Genomic DNA, 20,874 nt, shown 5'->3' with positions numbered 1-20,874 from the left:
TGCTTAAGCTTGATGTATTTTGTTAGTACCACATATTTGTGCTTTTGTAGCTGTTTAGGCAATAAGATCAGAATTCTAGGGCCATCGCCTGTCCAAATAGTTCTATGGGAGATTGTCTTTACATAAGTTGTGAATCAAAGTGTTATGTTTTAGGATAAAAGCAAGTAGATCTAAATCATCTTGCCTTTCCCCAGTCCCAGAAGGTTGCCTTGGTGCTGATCACAGTGGGAAAAGAAAAGGTAGAAAAATATCAAATACTGAACTTGCCATAGACCTGTCTTCTAGTAGATCTGTACCCTGAGTCAATCAAAGAACTTCAAGCTGTGAAATTAGTTTGAAGCAGGTATGAGTTTCCTGTTAGTGTCGTAATGAATACCACAAGTTTAGTGGCACGTGACAAACTTAGTATCTTACAGTTCCAGAGGTCAGAGGTCTGAAATGGGTCTCACTGGGCTAATATCAAACTGTAGGCAGGGCTGTGTTCCTTTATGAAAGCTCTAGGCCAGAATCAATTTTATTAAGTTTTTCAGCTTTTACAGGCTGCCAGCGTGGTCTTCTTTTATTTCTAAAGCCAGCAGTGACTGGTTGATTCTCTCTCACAATTTCATCTCTCTTTTTCTGACTCCTCTGCCTTCTTCTTCCCAATTTAAGGACTCTCATAAGTTGGATCCACCAGGGTAATCTTATTTTAAGGTCAGCTGATTAACAACCTTAATTCGATCTGCAGCCTCTTTCCCCCTTGCCATGTAGCATAATTTGCTCAAGGGCACTGGGTGTTAGAACTCTGGAAGAGAGCACTTCCATTCTAGGCCTTAGGAAATCTGATCATTTGAGGACAAAAGTCAGTAAAGTACTGAATGAATTGCATGAAGAAACAAATCAAGATGTTGACTTGTCAAGAGGCATCAGACTGCAGAAAGACTTATTCAAGAAAAAGTTGAAATGATTAGATACCAATTTAATTTTTTAATACTAATTTTGTAATATTTCATATTTAAAGAAATATGACAGATCTAAATATCTGCAAAGTATGGAAAGCTATTAAAAAGTTTTTAAGTTTTGAAAAAGAATAGAATAAAGCTTAAATAAATTAAATTGCTGAATCTCTGCCTTGGGTGTATTGTAAGTGGCTGGAATTTATGAGGACATTGTACCAAAAAGGAGAGATCTGCACAGAGAAAGAGCTCAAGAAATCAGCATGCAGTGTCTTTAATCTGGCTGAAAACCAGTTTGTGTGTGTAGGGTGACATCCATACACCTTTGTTTCGGAAAGCACAGTTTCTGGGAGCGATAATGCAAACAATTTTCAGAACTTATACAAGGCTGACAATCATTATTCAGGTTCCTACCACCCAACTGAAGCCAAGAAAGCTAAACTTAGTAATGGAAAGTTTTTCTGCTTCTCCCTTAAAAACTTTTTTTTTTTTTTTTTTTGAGACAAGGTCTTGCTCTGTTGCCCAGATTGGTGTGCAGTGGGGTTATCATTAGCTCACCTCAGATTCCAACTCCTGTCTCAAGCTTTCCTCCACTTCAGCCTCCCAATTAGCTAAGACTATAGGTGTGCACCACAACACTGGGCTGATTTTCTTATTTTTAAAATTTTTTGTAGAGAAGGGGTCTCACTTTGTTTACCATGCTGTTCTCAAACTCCTGATCTCAAGCAGTCCTTTTACCTCAGCCTCTCAAAGTCCTGGGATTATAGGCATGAGCGACTGTTCCCAGCCCCTTAAAAACTTTTTTTAGAAACCTCAAAATGAACTTTAACTTACATTCCTGAATAAACATGGTCCGGCTCCCTTTAAAAGTGGGGAACCCAGCCCTCATGGCGTAAAATTTCACAGTGGTCTGGCATTCAAACAAAAGTACTAGATATGCAAAGCAAAAAAAAATAATTTATAATTGAGAGAAATAACCAATCAGTAGAAATAGAACCAGAAATAACATATGCTAGAAATTGCAAAGAAGTATATTAAAACTGCTATTAAAGTTTACTCAGTTATGTTCAAGGACTGAAAGGATAACATGAACATAATAAGAGGGAAATGGAGGATATAGGGTAGAAACAAATGATTTGCTGCATCAAATAGATATCATTACAGAACAATAAAAGATCAGTCCTCTCACACCATTCACAAAAAGCAATCAAAATGTGCCACAGACCTACGTGTAAAATTTAAATCTCTATAACTTTTAGGAGAAAGCCTTTTCATCCTTGGGGTAAAAATACTGATTGTTAGAGCAGGAAAACCACCATAAAGAAAAAACTGGGTGGTAATCAAAATTAACTACTTTTGTTCTTTGGGAAACACCATTAAGAAAATAAAAAGGCAAACAATAGACTAGGAGAAATATCCACAACGTATATTATTAGACAAAGGAATTGCATACAGAATATATTTAAAAACAAAATTGGAAAGGCTCTTATAATACTATGATAAAATGTCTAAAAACCTAATTAAAAATTGTACCAATGATTGGAACAGAGGTATCTGAATGCCAGTAAGCCTATAAAAAGATGGTCAATAGGGAAATACAAACTAAAATCATATGGAGACATGAGGACATTATAATGTTTTCTGCAAATCACTCTTTATTTTTCTTTTTAAAGAAGAAAGCAGAGAAGAAAAATACAACTAACCAAGTGATGATTGGGATGTGAATCAGCCATGATAACTTTCATATATGGATGGCAGGGGGCAGGAATGTAAAATGATACAATCACTTTGAAAACAGTTAGGTTTCTTAAAAAAATAAACGTAACCCTACTATATAACCCTACGATAACACTGTTAATTATTTACACAAGAAAAATGAAAACATATATCCACCAACTTCTGAATAAATAAAAAATTGTAGTATATCTAATATAATGGAATATACCGAGAAATAACAAACTAGTGATAACCAGCAACAATACAGATAAAGCTCAGAATTATTCCATTGAATGAAAAAGACAAACACCCCCCCAGAAAAGAGTCTGTTCTGTAAGATTCTATTCTCACAAACTTCTAGAAAAGAAAAACTAATTCTGCCATAGACACCAGTGTAATTCTGCAGATTTAGTGAGCTCAGTGTAACCCAAGAAAACCATGCCAAGACAGTCATGCCAAGAAAACTGTGCCAAGACATACACCAAGAAAACCATGCCAGGACATAATCATCAAACTGCTGAAAGTCAGGGATAAAAAGAAAATCTTAAAAGCAGCCAGAGAAAAAAGGCAAGGCACATTGCATATAGAGGAATAAAGGAAAGAAAGATTGTAAACTTGCTAGCAACTATGCAGACCATTAGACAGTGAAAGCATGTCTTCAGTGTACCAGAAAAACTGTCGACCTACAACTTTATACCCCCCCAATTTTTTTTATATTGAGACAACTGATTTTTTCTCTAAGCAAAACAATAGCTAAAAGATCTTTAAACATAGATCTACAAACACAAAAAAGTGACATTGTGAGTAAATTTAAAAGACTTTCTTATGTTTTAATATATTTAATATTTTAAGTAAGTTATGTATAATGAGATTTATAACAAGCAGGTGTAAAATATATAACTATGGCACACAGGATGGGTTGGAAGATGAGTATGTACTGACTCTTACATACTAAGTGGTACTATAATATTTTAAAGTAGAAGATGGTGAAAAGCTAAAATGAATATTGTAAACCTTAGGGCAAGCCCTTAAAAAAACTAAAAGAGGTATAGCTATTAAGTTTATGGTGGCAACAAAATGGAATAGTACAAACTTCTCATTTAACCTAAAATAATGTTGTGGAGTGGAGAATGGGGAAGGATGTATAACAGATGCAATAAATAGAAAGCAAATAAGATGGTAGATGTAAATCCAACAATTTCAGTAAGTACATTAAATTTTAATGACTAAACACTGTCCTTAAAAAACAGATTTTTAGACGGTATAAAAATGCAAGATTCAACTCTGTTGTCCACAAGTAACTCAATGTGAATATAAAGACATAGGTTAAAAGTTAAAGAATTAGAAAAAAAAATAATGAAAATGCTGCTAATTGTAAGAAAGTTGGTGTAGCTGATATAACAGTGACACAGTAGAATTCAGAACAAGAACAAGGAGGAGCATTTTATAATGATGATAAGAATTCACAAAGAAGACATAAAAATATGCAATATAAATGCACCCCCTAACAGACCATCAAATTACATGAAACAAAATTGGCAGGAAAGAAGAAAGGACAGAAAATCGTAAGAGAAGACTCAAAGAACATTATTAACCAGCTAATCCTAATTAACATTTATAGTACATTTCCTCCCGATAACTACAGACATTTTTTTTTAATGTTACATGGAATATTCACCAGCGTAGATCATATGCTATCCATAAATTGTCAGAAAATTTAGTATGATTGTAATCTTACGTGTTTTATAACCACAAAGAATCTGGTAGAATTCAATAACAGGCTGGGTGCGGTGGCTCATGCCTGTAGTCCTAGCACTTTGGGAGGCTGAGGTGGGTGGATCACCTGAGGTCAGGAGTTCAAGACCAGCCTGGTCAATATGATGAAACCCCATCTCTCCTAAAAATACAAAACATCTGAGCATGATGGCAGGTGCCTTTAGACCCAGCTATTCAGGAGACTGAGGCAGGAGAATTCGCATGCACCCGGGAGGCAGAGGTTTCAATGAGCTGAGATCACGTCATTGCACTCCAGCCTGGAGGACAGAGTGAGACTTTGTCTCAAAAACAAACAACAACAAAAAAGAATTCAGTAACAGAGAAATATTTCTGAGCACCACCTAAATATTTGAAATTAAACAACACATATCCTGTGGGTAAAATAAGACATCATAGGGAAATTATAAAGAATTTGAACTAAATGAAAATAGACAGTATAACACAGTTTATGGGATAGAACTAATGTAGTGAATAGAGGGAAATTTATAGCTTTAAATGCTTTTGTTGGAAAAGAGCAAAGGTCTCAAGTCAGTGATTAGGCTTCCACCTAAAAAACTTACAAAAATAAGTTTGAGTGAAAATAAAAAGTAATTAGAAGGATGTAAAGAAGAAAGGGCAGAAATAAAAAACCATGGAAACTGAGTGATCAAGAAATAAAATAATTGAAACCAAAAGTTGATCTTTTGTAAAAAAGATCAATAAAATCACTCAATTTTTAGTAATTTAGAAATTTTAAAATTTAGAAAAAGGAGAGACAGTACTTAAACTGATACCAGGAATGAAAGAGGGACATGGCTACAGATTCTTAAAATATTAAAAAGATATTAAGATAATCTTTTGAATAACTTTTTGCCAGTAAGTGCTATAATTTATACAAATGACCAAAACTGAATTAATAAGAAATAGATAACCGGAATAGTTTTTTACTGATTTTTAAAAACTTGACTTATGATTAAAATTTTACCACAAAGAGAGCTCCAAGTCTGATTAATGAATATTTTAATACACAAACTCAAAAATTGGAGAAGATTGGATCATTTCCCAGTTTGCTTTATGAGGCCAGCATTACCCTGTTACCAAAACCAAATAAAGACATTACAGGAGAAAAGTTGCTTTGGGATGGGCTTTGGGATATTCCAGGCACTCAGAAGGGCACAAGGGTACCATTTGAGTTGATGGAAATAGTGTCTGTCTTGGTTGTGTTTTTGGCAAAATGAAAGTATGTATTTTCAAAAGTTACTGAACTTTATTTTTAAAATGGATACCTTGTGTTATATGAAAATTGTACCTCAATAAAGTTGACATTATTAGACAAAAAGATGTCTTAGTCAGCAAATTGAACCCCAAGAATTTCATGAAGTGGAATATATAGTAGAAGAAATTGACCAAAATGCATTAAGGAAAGCTAAAGAGACAGAAAGTGGAGAAGAGAGGTAGTGACATGAAGACTGTAATGAGACCAACTAATACACTTTTAATCAGAGTCTTAGGAACTGTGTTATCAGCAATAGATGCTCACAGCGGGGGTAATATTTTTGAAGCATGTTAATTACAGAAAAATAGAGTGTCTTCTACTGTAAAATAGAATAACCCTCTGTAGAAGAGTTTAGGCTTAATCTGTCTGAGTCTCTACCCAATATGAAAGTTTTTTTATAGCATTTTTGAGAGCTTGCTCTGGCAGTAGGTAGATCATTCAGTTTTTTACCTGGAAATTTCCACTCAAGGGAACTAGTACGGTCATTTCTCAAAAGATTTTGTTCATTGCATACTTACCAAGTACCATGATAGCTACCTTACTTTGTGAAATCTAAGGCATTATTAGTTGTAAGATGCATCAATAGTTTGTGTTTTATTAAATGAAAAACGGTGGCTACCTTTTTATTATGGCAGTAGATTCTAAGATGAGTCTTGATTTTGGAGATATTAATGTTTTTCAAAAGTATACTTATGAAATATTTCTGTAGAAGTATTACTAGTATTTTACAATTTAGGAATGCCACTGGGAAAATCTACTTTTTCTTTGATTTTTAGGGTCTGTTATGCCATGTTTAATTTTTTCCTCCCAAATCCACACACGGCTTACATTAGTTCCTTTTCTTGGCTTCTCAATTATTTTGCCATCAGGATCGTATTTTTCTTTGGATGTCTGTAGTTGATTGTTGCTTAAAATTAAATATGTTACAGACTTCAAAGTAGAAATTGTAAAATCTTAAAACTAATATGTCCAGAAAGTGAAATACATGGGAAATTAGTGAACTGGGGTTTTGTTAACTTGATAAGATTTTTCAGTAATTTTTTTTTTTTACCTGAAATTTAGGGCAGTCCATAGCAATGACCGAATTGTTGTGTTTTAATTTTTACAAGTAAGTTTAAATTTTCTACATCATAGGTTTAACAGAAAGATTTCTCCCTATTGACACTCACTCATTCTTGTAATGAAGGTTAAAGATTCTATTTTTTTAAGTTTACTTTTTTAAAACAAATATAAACAATTATAATACATGTCTTCTCATTATTTTTCCTCTCTCTACAAGATAATTACATACGAAATCTACCCATAATATTTTACCCAGAAATAGTTCTAAATGATAAAGTTGTTGTTTTAGTAATGAATATTTACATTTTGATATTTTAATTTCTTTACATTCATGTAATTTCTGGTAGTCATTGTGTGACTGTTGTGTTGTATATTGCATAGTTCAGCTTAATTCAGCTGGAGGAAAAGCATATGTTAAATTAATTTGCTGATTGATACAGAATTTATTGCTTTAAATTATTATATAATAAAACTTTTCTAGTAGTTAATACACTTTTCTCTCTTTAAAAACACAGGTTTTGAGAGTATTTTAGAAGGGCTTTATGGACCACGGCTACGAAGAGACCTCAGTTTATTTGAAGGTAATTTTTAAAATTTTATTTAAAAGTGTTCACTTCCCACCCTATTTAACAAATGAAAAATTGTTGTTCTATACTAACTTTATATTAAATATGAATTATGATCCAAATATTTGTGTTACATGTCATAGTTTTCCAAAATTTTGTACACTAAATCAAAATAGAAAATGAAGCTTGTTTTGGGGTCAGTGATGTAATTTAACTTTTGTTGTTTTATAAATTCCATGCCCTAACCTATTCTTAAATAAGTTTGAAATAAACCAATTAAATGTTAATTAATTGCTTAATCAAATTATTAAACTTTAATTGAATAATTTATTCAATTTAAGTAAATGTTCAATTGAATAATTGTCTTCTAAAAAGTTATCACCCAAATTTTTACTTTCGTTGGTTTTTTAAATATTTGTCTTAGTGAAACACGATTATTGGGAAGGAATAAACTATGGCTAAGTGAACTAATATATTGACTTCCTTTTATTTGTTTTTGTCAGGACATCTCTTTCTACCTGAAGAGCTAGAGTTGTAAAACATTTTTTAAATGAGAGAGTTTATATAGAAGAATATTGAGTGGAAGTCAGGAGATTAATTTCTTCTAGCTTTTACTGAGTTTGGCAGTCACTTAAATCTGTAAGGTGAACATATTTCTAATCTATAAACTTGGTTCTTCACTGGCATAGTTTTCAAAAATAAGTAGAGCCTTTGTTGCTATAGTTCAAGGGAGAAGTGTTCTTAGTAGTGATACTGGTAGTAATGATGCTGATATTGATCAATTAAAAAATTTTTTTTTAACTTAACGTGAATACATTTCTTATGAAGTGTGATTTGCTTTGATTTTTCTTTTCAACTATTAATTCAAGGGATATTACTAAGCAGTAACATACAGGCATTTCTTAATATAAATTTTAAATATTGAGTACAACTTATTATTTTAGGTTTAGATTGTGTTCCCAAAGTGTTAACATCATGCTTATAAAATTTTTTTATGATTACCATTATATTTTATACAATTTAGGCCAAGAACAAGTTTACTATCAGATTTACAGTAATTTATTTTTAATGATAAAATCTAATGTTTTTAAAGTATGGTTGGGAAAAAGGACTTTTGTGTATTAATACAATTTTGAACTCCTATGTATTACTAGTATAACCTTTATAAAAGAAAGTTTTATCAATAAATATTCAGAGCTGAAAAAGTAATGCATACCTACACTGTATTTTTACTTTTAGGTATCACAAGAAAATAACCAGATGTATTCTATATAAAGTTGCTCGTTATAGTTCATTTAAGTTGTTTCTAGTTTTTTTTGTTTTTTACTATTGTGTATTAAAAGTAAGGGACTATTTAATAGTTTCATATTTATAATTGGAATATATGCAGGTATTAAACAGTTATGTTGTTGAGTTTATTAATGACGAGGAAGAATTGTTAGCCTGAAGAAAAGCAAGTACAGTGTATATATACTGTATTTTGACTCATCCTAGTTTTGTAAAAAGAAACAACAAAAAGAAAAGTACATATCTTTTCGTTGTAAATGGACTAGAAAGAAAAGACTAAAATGTTCGTGGTATTTATATTTGAAGTATGGATTATGAATAGTTTTGCTTTCCTTTTATATGTGTGGCTTTTTCTAAAATCAAACATGTATTGTGTATTTTTTAAATGTGAATATTATGCAACTTTTAAAAAGCACACTTTGTATTTTTCTTACTGAAACTCTTACCAATATTGGAAAGTGAGGTCTATGGCTAACTAAATTAAGAGCATTATCTGTTTTTACCAACGATTAGCTTTTTCAGTGATTTGACCGTACCGTATGTGTAATAATAATATGGAATATCAGGTCAACTTTATCCAATTTTATAAATTACAGAACCATAAAGGAAATATAATTTCATTTGGGTTCTCAAATGTATAAACACTTTCTTTCACATATAACCTGTGTTTTCTTAAACTGTCCTTGGGATGGGAATGGGGTCTTGCAATAATATAGGAACATAGCAAGTTTTCAGTCTCTCAGGTTTTTAAAGAACTTGTAGATTATCTTAAATGTATTGCAATAGTGTTAAGGCCTTTGAGGTTTTCAAACCTTGACGATAAGGACATGGTATTAAACTTTGTATTCCTAGCAGCTAGGCAGTTGTCAACAGTGTTTTAAAAGCTCATCGAAGCCCTTGGGCTCCTGGGTGCTCTCTGGCAATATAGGTTATAGGTTTGCAGCTGTTACCTTCTGTTGCTCATAATGCAGGCAGCTTGGAACTCAGATTGCCACTTCAAGAAATACTACCTTGTGCATTTACAGTTTTATATTTTACATTATATACATTATACTGTTGGTTATTTGTTGTTGCTTCCTCTTCCAAAGGCTCTAGCTCAGATACTGTTGGAAGATACTGTTGGAAGATTTTGATCTGTGATATAAGTGCAATACCACATGTTAGCTGTTTTATAGCCTGCTATTTTGTAGAGCACAAGGAGAGAACATTTTTGTAGATATATCTGAAATTTTATAGTACAGTTCATTTACAAAATGGATAGTGTTGGTGTAGAGTTTCTACTTTGATTTTTGATTGAGCGATTTCTGGATCTTGTATCTGGTAGTTTTATGTGCTGTTACCTTCCACCATACTGTGGTACCTTCCATTGTACTGAGACATAAAATATCGCTAAGGATCTTTCTTTGTTTTATATAAATACTTGTTTTAAGTTGAGGAAGTGATAGTGGTGATGATGCAAGAAGTCATCATTCTGCTCATCTTTATTAATGTTGAGCAGGTAATTCAGTTTTGAATCACAAAGCTGAAGGCATATATGAAAGATATCCCAACAATATGTTTTCAGTCAGTTGGAATGATAGCCATGTAGACTTTAAGGATGGAGACTCCAAAATGTACCCATTCCAGTGTTTTATTATTCTTATGGCTTAAGAGAGCTTTTTTTCTGAAATCTCTTAATTTTAATCATTTCTTATTTTAACATAGTTTTATACTTAATTAAATATTTTTATCTGAAATATTCAACCAATGCTAATTTTAGTTTAACCAGTTTGTCTGCTGAGTTTACGAATGAGAAAAGGAGAAATCTGAGGAATCAAGAATTTAACCCATGCTTGATGTTTCTTCAGCCTTCTTTTCTTACCTGCTGTCCTTCCATATTTATATTCCAAGTCAGTATTATACTGCCTTCTGGTAACCCAGGCTGCAATTTGTGAGCCGTACCCTCTTACTTCCTCCACTTTCATGTATTTGTTTATATAGTTATGTATGTACATGTACATAAGTATTTATGTTTCTTCAGAAATTCATTGTTTGTTACATGAAGGGCTGAATTTTCTAAGGAAATAAATTCCGTAGTTTATTTTTATACTTTTTTTTTTAATATACAAGTAACATGTTTATTTTTAAGAATTAGAAAACAGATAAGAAAGAAAAAATTATCCCAATCCCACTACCCACAGATAATCTCTACTAATATTTTTGTATAAATGTAAAATACATGTTTGTGTGCATTTATTCTTTTATTAAAATCATATGTATGATATACACGGTATATATGCTTTTTGTGCCTAGTATGTTCACTAGCATATTATTTAGGTATATAAATTCTAAATTATCACTTTTTTTGTCTACTCCTGTGACAGATTATGGATTACCATTTTTAATGGCTGCACAGGATTTTGTTGTGGAAGTATTATAATTAATTTAATTAACTCTATCCCATTACTGTATATCTCATTCTATTCTTATTCAAACAAAACCTGTACTTGCTATCCTCTTTTGTGTTTTTCTGGGTGAGAGGGGGAGGGATTATAAAACTAAACTTTGAATCTCAGGCAGTCTTTTTCTCACACCTAGACATGTAATTGCTTCATTGGCTTTTTACTGGCAATATTTTCACTTTGTTTCTTCAGATGCCTTAGCAAGTTCTTCCTCTTTTTTATTGCTTTTTGCCTTTAAAAAGTTTCTAATCAAAGTTGATGAGTAGAGAGTAATAATACTAATTATAGTAATAAATGTGTATTTGCAATGAGGTAGACAGCCATACATTGGGCTTTGCCGTCAAAGTCCTGCCAAAATGTAGAGCCTCTTAAAAACGCATGTAAAAGCTATTAATTATAGACATCTGAAGCCTTTTTCCCATCCTCTTCTAAATAACTATGCTTTCTTTGTTGTTACCGTTATTAAAAACGGTTTCCTATTTAGATGCTAAGGCTGCAAGTGTATTTCTCGTTATGAAAATACGCATGTGGGAATCACACAGATAAGTACATGGTTTTAGATAAACTATTGGACATCTGAGTCGCTGTTACTCACTGTTCTCAACTTAGGAAACAAATAAATTGGGTAGCAAAGGATTCTTCTATATTACCCTGAATTCTTTTTAGTTATGACAAATCATGTGAACCTGGGAGGCAGAGGTTGCAGTGAGCCAAGAATGTGCCACTGCACTCCAGCCTGGGTGACAGAGCGGAATTATGGCTCAAAAAAAAAAAAAAAAAAAAAAAAGACAATGGCAATTAAAAATAAAGGCAAAAAACTCAGTTACCTTTGCACCAACCTGATATTTGAACATACTTATCTGAAGTAAAGTCTTACCTGAGTATATTCATCATCATGCTTGTAATACAAAGACTGGAGAAACAGGCTACATATTCAGTAATAGGATTTGGTTAAATAAATTGTAGTGCATCTTTTTGAAGGACTATACTTAACCAAAAATTACTTAGAGTATGGGAAATATTTGTAGTAAATAAGCATAAAGGTATAATGTGATTTTAATTTTTTAAACTAAGAAATTTTAGAGCAGTTTTAAATTTACAGTAAAAAATAAGTAGGAAGTACAGAGAGTTTCTATGTACTCTTCTTCTGCCCTCAGGTCCCTGTATATTAGCACATTTTGTTGAACCAATTGATACAGTATTTTTTATTTATTTATTTATTTTAAGATGGAGTCTCACTCTGTCACCCAGGCTGGAGTGCATAGTGCAGTCTTGGCTCACTGCAACCCCTGCCTCCTGGTTCAACCAATTCTTTGCCTCAGCATCCTGAGTTGCTGGGATTACAGGCATGTGCCACCACGCCCAGCTAATTCTTTTGTATTATTAGTAGAGACAGTGTTTCACCATCTTGGCCAGGCTGGTCTTGAACTTCTGGCCTGGTAACCCACCTGCCTTGGCCTCCCAAAGTGCTGGGATTACAGGCATGAGCCACTGCACCAGGCTGATACATTATTATTAGCAAAATTCCATTGTTTACATACATTGGGTCACCCTGTGTGTGTTATGCAGTTTTATGGGTTTTGCCAAATGTATAGTGTCATTTATCCATCATTATAGTATCAGATGTACAAATCACTGCTGAAAAATATCTTATAAACTACCTGGTCATACCTCCCATTTCCCCCAACCTGTGGCAAATACTAATCTTGTTATGGTCTCTGAAGTTTTGTCTTTTAGAATGTCATATAGTTGAAATCATACAGTATGTAGCTGTTAATGATTTGCTTCTTTCACTTAGAAATGTGCATTTAAGGGCCTTTTATTACTTTTTATCTCTTGCTGAATAATACTGCCTTGTATAGATGTACCCCGCAGTTTGCTTATTCATTCACCTATTGAAACACATCTTGCTCACTTTCAATATTTGACTATTAGGAATAAGGCTGCTATAAACACAGGCAAATTTCTTTGTGAACAAAATTTTTCAACTCATTTGGGTAAACATTTGGGAGCTTCACTGATGGACTATGTTTAGTTTTGCAAGAAACTGTAAGGTTGTCTTCAATGGTGGCTGTACCATTTTGCGTTCCCACCAGCAGTGAATGAAAGTTCCTGTTGCTCTATATCCTCACCAGTATTTGATGTCAGTGTTATGGATTTTAACCATTCTAACTGGTATATAGTGATATTTCATTGCCTTAATTTGCAGTTCCCTAATAACATGATATTCAGCATCTTTTCATAGGCTTAGTTGCCACTATATATCTTCTGGGTAATGTGTCTATTCAGACAGATTTTGATATTTGGGGAATGATGGATTTGTAGAATTAAGTGAAGAAATGTTTGCCCTGCTGCTGTTTTTAGAGACAGATGGTATAGAAATCATCCAAGTTGGTGATTTATGTTCCAGAAGGTTTTTAATTATTAATTTCTTTAATAGATATAGGGCTGTTGAGGTTATCTATCTTACCTTGTGTAAGTAGATTATGTCTTCTGAGGAATTGGTCCATTTAAAGTTATTTGTGAGCATGATGTTGTTCGTAATATTTCTTTATTATCCTTTTAATGTCCATAGGATCAGTGTGATAGCCAGTCTTTCATTTCCAATATCAAAAATTTGTGTTTCCTTTTTTTTCTTGAGTGGCTAGCCAGGCATGGCTAGAGGTTTATTAATTTTACTGATTTTTTTTGTCCCCACAGAACCAGCTGATCCTAGTTTTTTAAATGGCATAAAATATAAACTAGAAGGATCTATAGCAAAATGTTAATCATTGTCTTTGGATGATGGGATTATGAATAATTTTTCTTTTCTCCTTTGTACTTTTCAATATAGTTAATATGTATTTTCATAATGAAAAATTATTTTTTAGTTGTATTGCCTACTGATCACTATCTTTCCCTCAAACCAACACAGTTATAACCTGTTTCATGATTTTCATGAAAAATCTGTCTCAGTATTCTTCATTTTCATTTTTCACTGAACTTTGTCATTAAATTTATAGCCTATGTATAAAGGGTACAAAAAGCATAAAAACACTCAAATTATTAGTAATGAGATTATTTAGAAGAAAATGAAAATAACATCTATTGAGGATGTTTAACACATGCTTTAGTTTTTACTACAGCCTTAACATGAATTATTATTCTCTTTTTCAAACAAAGAATCTGAAACCCAAAGAAGTTAACTTGCCTGACTGAGGCCACATAAGTATGTAGGAAAGCCCATGGTTCAGTACCAGTGGTCTCTGATGTCAAACTCTGAATTAGATAAAATGATTCAAGCTAGATTTTAACTATAAGAGTATATAGCCATGGTGGAAAGGTTGATCTTTACCATTCATTTATTGTTAGTTTTTGTTATGACATTGCCTATTACTAATAAAGCTATTTCTCTAAGATACATAATTTAACCTTTAGTTTATGCATTAAAGTTTCAAAAACAGTGATAATGTCTTTTAGAGATGAATATCTTATTCATTGTCAGATTTTGTTTGAGATCGAATGAATGTTTTTCATCATTTATTTAATTTTTAATGACATGAAACATAACTTGGGAAGAGTAGAAATCTGGCCTAGAGTTCATTTTTCAAAAGCTATTTTCCCGTATGCAAAAATTTATCCCACCAAACATCATTTGTTTGGTTTCAAAATCAAAAGTAATATAGAAAGAGTAATTATAAGTAAAGTCATACATTTTGAACTCAGAAAAATTTAATGGTCTTTATATTCAATTGATTATTGAATGCCATTTATTTGACTGTGTAGGCATTTGTTGTAATTAACATTTTTCTTGAAGAACTCCTAAAGTAACAAATGAGTGACAATCTCAGCATGCCTTGATACTATCTTACAATTGGCAATTGTCCTAATCAATCTAAAATTGTTGGCCCTTGATTCAGCATATTTATCACTGAAACTTTGTGAAACCTTAACAGCTATTTTTCAAAAATATCCCTTCCCCAAGTCTATAAGCTATTTTCCAAAAATTATTTAATAAGGCACTGGTTAAAAAAGAAAAGGCAGTAAGATTTCCTTGACCTATCAAAATTATGTTATGCTTGGCATATGAATCATATTTTTAGCACAATATTTCCAAAACAAACAACTCCAAAATCTTTTGCACGCTTATGGGTGATCTGGTTCAGCTGGACTGCAGGCTGTGAGTGGGGAATAACATATTCGAGTAAGCGTTAGGTCCCAAGTTCCTCTTATGTTGTATGGTGATTCTGTCCTAGTGAGGGGGGGAGGTTTGAAACCAGCATAAGCCTACATAGCTACAGTTCTATAGGAGATGGGTTTTTAATTGTACAGATTGTTCACACTTTCTGGTTTTTCAGGTCATTACAGAAAGTGACCAGTTTTCTTAATTAAAATTTTTGGTTTTTTCCATTATAGTTTAAGTTCTGGAGTACATGTGCAGATCTTGCAAGATTGTTGCATAGACACACATGTGATGGTGGTTTTTCGCCTTCATCCCCCTGTTACCTACATCTGTCATTTCTCCCAATGTTATCCCTCCTTAACCTCCCGACCCCCTGGTATCCCTTCCCTTGCCCCTCACCCCCAACAGACCCCAGTATGTGATGTTCCCCTCCCTGTATCTGTGTGTTCTCATTGTTCAACACCCAGCTGTGAATGAGAACATGCGGTGTTTGTTTTTCTGTTCTTGTGTCAGTTTACTGAGAATGATGGTTTTCAGATTCATCCATGTCCCTACAAAGGACATGAACTCATCCTTTTTTATGGCTGCATCATATTCCATAGTGTATATGTGCCACATTTTCTTTATCTGGTCTCTCATTGATGGGCATTTGGGGGTGTTCTAGGTCTTTGCTATTGTAAACAGTGCCACAGTGAACATATGTGTGCATGTGTCTTTATAATAGAATGATTGATAATCCTTTGTATATATACCCAGTAATGGAATTGCTGGGTCAAATGGTACTTCTGTTTCTAGATCCTTGAGGAATCACCACACTGTCTTCCACAATGGTTGAACTAATTTACACTCCCACCAATAGTGTAAAAGCATTCTATTTCTCCACATCCTCTCCAGCATCTGTTGTCTCCAGATTTTTTAATGATTGCCATTCTAACTGTTGTGAGATGGTATCTCAGTGTGGTTTTGATTTGCATTTCTCTAATGACCAGTGATGATGAGCATTTTTTCATGTGTTTGTTGGCCTCATATATGTCTTCTTTTGAAAAGTGTCTTCATATCCTTTGCCCACATTTGAATAGGTTTGTTTGTTTGTTTTCTTGTAAATCTGTTTTAGTTCTTTGTAGATTCTGGATATTAACCCTTTGTCAGATGAGTAGCTTGCAGAAAATTTTTCCCATTCTATTGGTTGCTGGTTCACTCTCATGATTGTTTCTTTTGCTGTGCAGAAACATTGGAGTTTAATTACATCCCATTTGTCTATTTTGGCTTTTGTTGACAATGCTTTTGGTGTTTTAGTCGTGAAGTCCTTGCCTATGCCTGTGTCCTGAATGGTATTGCCTAGGTTTTCTTCTAGGGTTTTTATGGTGTTAGGTCTTATGTTTAAAAGTTTAATCCATCTGGAGTTAAATTTTGTATAAGGTGGCCAACATAGTGAAATCCTGACTCTACTAAAAACACAAAAGAAACTAGTTGGGCATGGTGGTGGCACCTGTAGTCCCAGCTACTTTGGAGGCTGAGGCAGGAGAATCACTTGAACCCAGGAGGCAGAGTTGCAGTGAGCCAAGATTGTACCATTGCCCTCCAGCCTGGGTGACAGAGTGAGACTCCTTCTCAAGAAAAAAAATATATTTCTGCAAACTGATCTTATTAAATACATGCACAATGATAATAGGATTGAAAAAATAGTGACTGATATTTTCAGCAAACTGACACAAGAACAGAAAATCAAACACATGTTCTCACTCATAGGTGGGTGTTGAACAATGAGAACACAGGGAAACAGGGAGGAGAGCGTCACACACTGGGGTCTGTTGGAGGGGCCAAGGGAGGGATAGTGCAGGGGTGGGGATGTTGGGGAGGGATAACATGGGGAAAAATGCCAGATGTAAGTGACAGGGATATGGAGGCAGCAAACCACATTACCATGTGTGTACCTATGCAGCAACCCTGCATGATCTGCACATGTACCCCAGAACCTAAAGTACAATTAACAAAAAAGAAAAAATAATAATGACTGGTAATTCTATCTTCTTTATAACTGGCCTTTTTATGGTGTTTCATAGTTTATAAAGTATTTTTACATTTTTTCATTTAATCCATAAATAAGTTAGATCATGTGATCCTTATTTGCATGTGAGGTAATTCAAACAACTTTGTGGCTTGCAAAGGCTAGTAAATGGGATTCCACCCCACATTTTCAGAGACTTCAAATCCATTTATTTTTCCATTACCCTATATTGCATCTTAGTTGCTATTCCCTGCTGTGTCCAAGTTTATGTAGATAGGTTGGATTATAAGGAATATTCTTCTGGGAAAAAAAAATTCCATATTTAAATTAAATAATATACCTTATTTGTTTACCTAATTTTTACTCTAACTCTTACAACAAAGCCTTTAAACAATATGATAAAAATTTGTTCTGACTTTTGAGATACGGAGTTTTACTTGTTTTCTTGGGCATCATTCCGTATTCTGAAATCTGTGGGCTTTTCTGGTGCTTTCTTCTCTTTCTCTATTTTATGCTGTCTTTCCTGGTGTGCAAAATTTATTTCCTCCACATATCTCTCCCTTTGTTCTGATTTCTTTCATAGCAAAAATAAAGTTAAAGCACAACGATTAGTCTAATGTTTCAGAAAGTTAGATGATACTTAAAACCCTATTGTTGGAAAATTGTTAATTTATAACCAGCTCATTGTTCTTGCTATTTTGTCCTATAATAGTGCATATTACTCTCCTTACAGCCTTTTCTGTTTATTATTTCTAGATGTCCTGAGTTTAATTTTAAAGTTAGTTCTTCTCCCCTTACTGTTAGTAGTTAGTTTTTAAAAATTTAGTATTATTTGAGCCATTGCTGTGGAGAGTGGTAATTTTATTTCTTTTAATAAAGTTAGCATATTTAATGAATTTTTTCCCTCTTTTAAAGACTGTGAACCAGAAGAGCTGACTGACTGGTCTATGGATGAAAAATGTTCATTTTGTAACCTACAGAGAGAAGCAGTCAGTGTAAGTTTTAGTGCTATGAAATATCTTTAAGCTAATGCACAATTGTAACACAGTTTTTTAAAAATTTTAATTTGTTTTGAAAAGTTGTGACTCACAGTAGAAGTTTAAATATTTGATTTTGGTAAACGAAAATATTTTAAAGTCTTACATTAGAAGTCTAACATTTAGCTTAACTTGCAGCTGAAAATCCTAGAAATCTCATCTTTTTTTTACTTCACATTTCCTTCTTACCGTTCTCTGACTCATGAAGTTTAGTTCAGGTCTATTTTATATTTAGGTATAAAGGGGTAAGCTTGCAGGCCTACTTTGGTCTGAGACCACTCTACAATCCGATTTCTTAGAAATTAATAGTAGGGGTATAATGTGCTAGTTTTAGCCTTTCACTTACTCTGGAAGTCTTTTGGATATCATAACTATCTCCTGTGTAAATGATGAAATATGTAAGTGTCTACTGTATACAGGGCATAAACAATGCAACCAGCATATTTTTGTGTGGTGCGAAATCCTGATTTCTTTTCTACTGTTGTGATAAGGGCTGAGAAGAAATGAGAACTTAAGAACCTGTACTGATTTTGATCAGATTAGTGGGTAAACGCATCTGCTTTGTTGTTAAAACTCTCATAGGATTACATTACTGGCATGACAATATAGTGAATTTATTTACCAGTATGTTTTATATGCTCTTTTTTTTTTTTAAGTATAGTTTTGCTAAGGAATAGTTTATTTTGAACCCTCTGTCATAGCTACTTCTTTTTTCCTGACTCTTATTCTGAATTTTTTGTTCCCTCTATCTAATTCGATATAATTTAAAGGGTAGAACAAATGAGCATTTAGAGCATTTTTTTTTGGTCATTTTAAATGGAATTCCATGTTTGAATTAAAAAATGATTTTGTATGTTGTTGTTTTCTTGTACTTTTAGGATTGTATACCATCTCTTGATTCTTCACAGTCAACACCAACAGAGGAGCTATCATCTCAGGGCCAGTCCAACACTGATAAGATTGAATGCCAAGCAGAAAATTACCTAAATGCACTCTTTCGAAAGAAAGGTAATATTGGTATGCTTTCTCATATGAAATTTGCAGTAGAGATATAAAATGTTTGAATTTTGTTTACACAAAAGTGTTTTATGTGTCAGCCTCTCTACTTCATTCTTTATTACCTTTCTTTATTCTTAATTTTCCTTTATATTTTTAGGGAGAGTAAGAGTCTCAATCATTATACTAGCCTTGTATTAGGCATTCCTGTTCAGCATTCTATTTTCAGATATCTCTCTGACTTTATCTCACATTTTCCTCGTCTACTATAGGCAGCTTTAAAATTTTTTCTTATGCTTCTGGTCTTTCTTATTGTATTGCTGTTCTGAACACTTCAAAATTTGTTTAATGTTCAATAAGTTATAGATACATAATATTCTGTTGCAAAGCTATACATTTTAATGTAATGGTTAAATCACTTATCAGCTTGGTTGGACTATATTTGCTGACTTGCTATTTCAGTATTTGTTTGGTAGCTTAAATTTTCTTAGTAGACATTAAAAAAAATCTATGTTCTTTTTTGCTTCTTGTCTCTCTAAACTACTCAAACCAAATAGCTCTTGTTTTACTTGTTACCTTACTTGACACATACATATCAAGCAGAATTAGCATTTATACTTTAATTACTTGGGAGAATTATAGAAATGTAGAACCTGTCATGTTTTGTTCTTGGCTGTTCCCACAGTAATAGAGTGTCTTATTTTTACCACCTGGACCTTTGGAGTAAGTTACCGTGTGTGTTTAGGTTGGGGGATTATCCTCTCTCTCAGCTTTGGGATTGAGAAAACATTACCATATTGTCATCATCTACTTGTTTACCCTATTTTACTCCTTTTTTCAATGACATGTCACCAGATATTTTTCTACTGAATTGATAACTTTCATGTTTAAATCAATAATGTTTAAAATAGTACTTGCCTTTGATAAGAGTTTTGTTTAGTCTTAAGTATTCTAAGTTCTTTTATATGTTGAAATATGGAAATCGTCTTATTAGAAGAGTCATTGTATAATTTAAAGACATAAAATTAAGAACTATTATTTTTAAGAGCAAGGGATGGACAATCTTTTCCTGTGTGTTACTATTGAGAAATTTGCATTATCTTTAAAAATCAAATTCTTTTTAAAAATTTTTAGTACAGTGTTAAAAATGTTTTACAGCCAGGTACAGTGGCACATGCCTATAGTCCCAGCTAATAGGTAGGCTGAGGTGGGAGAATTGCTTCAGCCCAGTTGTTCAAGGCCAGCTTGGGCAACAAGACCCCATCTCTTTAAAACAGTAATTTTGCATGCTTTCTTTAAGGATTTTATAATTTATTTTTATAATTATTTTAGAAAAAGGATTTTATAATTAATTTAGAAATTTTATTCTGTTAGTATTCACTTACAGAAAGAATTATGTTATCAGACTTGTATCACTAAAGGAACTGGAAGAAATATACACATTTACACACATACACACAGTAAGTTTCATTTACCTTGGAACTCATTACTCAGTCTCCATTTCCTTTGAGTCATTTGTAATGATAATAACTAGAATTATCAATAATAATAGACTTTAATTTTCGATAGTGTGGAGTTAGCCTATGCTCCATTGCCCTATTAAGAGTAATCAGTAAAAACTTGGTACTATTTC

The 20,874-nt window shown here is 32.9% G+C and overlaps 1 protein-coding gene across 21 annotated transcripts in view; it reads left to right on the top strand.

Annotated features, from left to right (window-relative positions):
• The window catches only part of LCORL (ligand dependent nuclear receptor corepressor like), a 201,785-nt gene that overhangs the window by 58,250 nt on the left and 122,661 nt on the right, over window positions 1-20,874 (top strand). For 14 of the 21 annotated variants that reach the window (XR_012516813.1, XM_010338157.3, XM_074395936.1 and 11 more), the window contains exons 2-4: window positions 7,260-7,325; window positions 18,124-18,203; window positions 19,124-19,253. Coding sequence is in view for 20 of the 21 variants with exons in the window: in XM_010338157.3 (XP_010336459.2) it covers window positions 7,260-7,325; window positions 18,124-18,203; window positions 19,124-19,253 (276 nt within the window). In the remaining variant the exon portion in view is untranslated. Of the gene's footprint in view, window positions 1-7,259; window positions 7,326-18,123; window positions 18,204-19,123; window positions 19,254-20,615; window positions 20,871-20,874 lie in introns of those variants that run through there. The other 7 variants (XM_074395931.1, XM_074395930.1, XM_074395932.1 and 4 more) reach the window with 5 other exon arrangements.

This window comes from Saimiri boliviensis, chromosome 3 (assembly GCF_048565385.1).
Source record: "Saimiri boliviensis isolate mSaiBol1 chromosome 3, mSaiBol1.pri, whole genome shotgun sequence".
Lineage (NCBI taxonomy): Eukaryota > Metazoa > Chordata > Mammalia > Primates > Cebidae > Saimiri > Saimiri boliviensis.
This window is presented reverse-complemented; position numbering and strand designations above follow the sequence as displayed.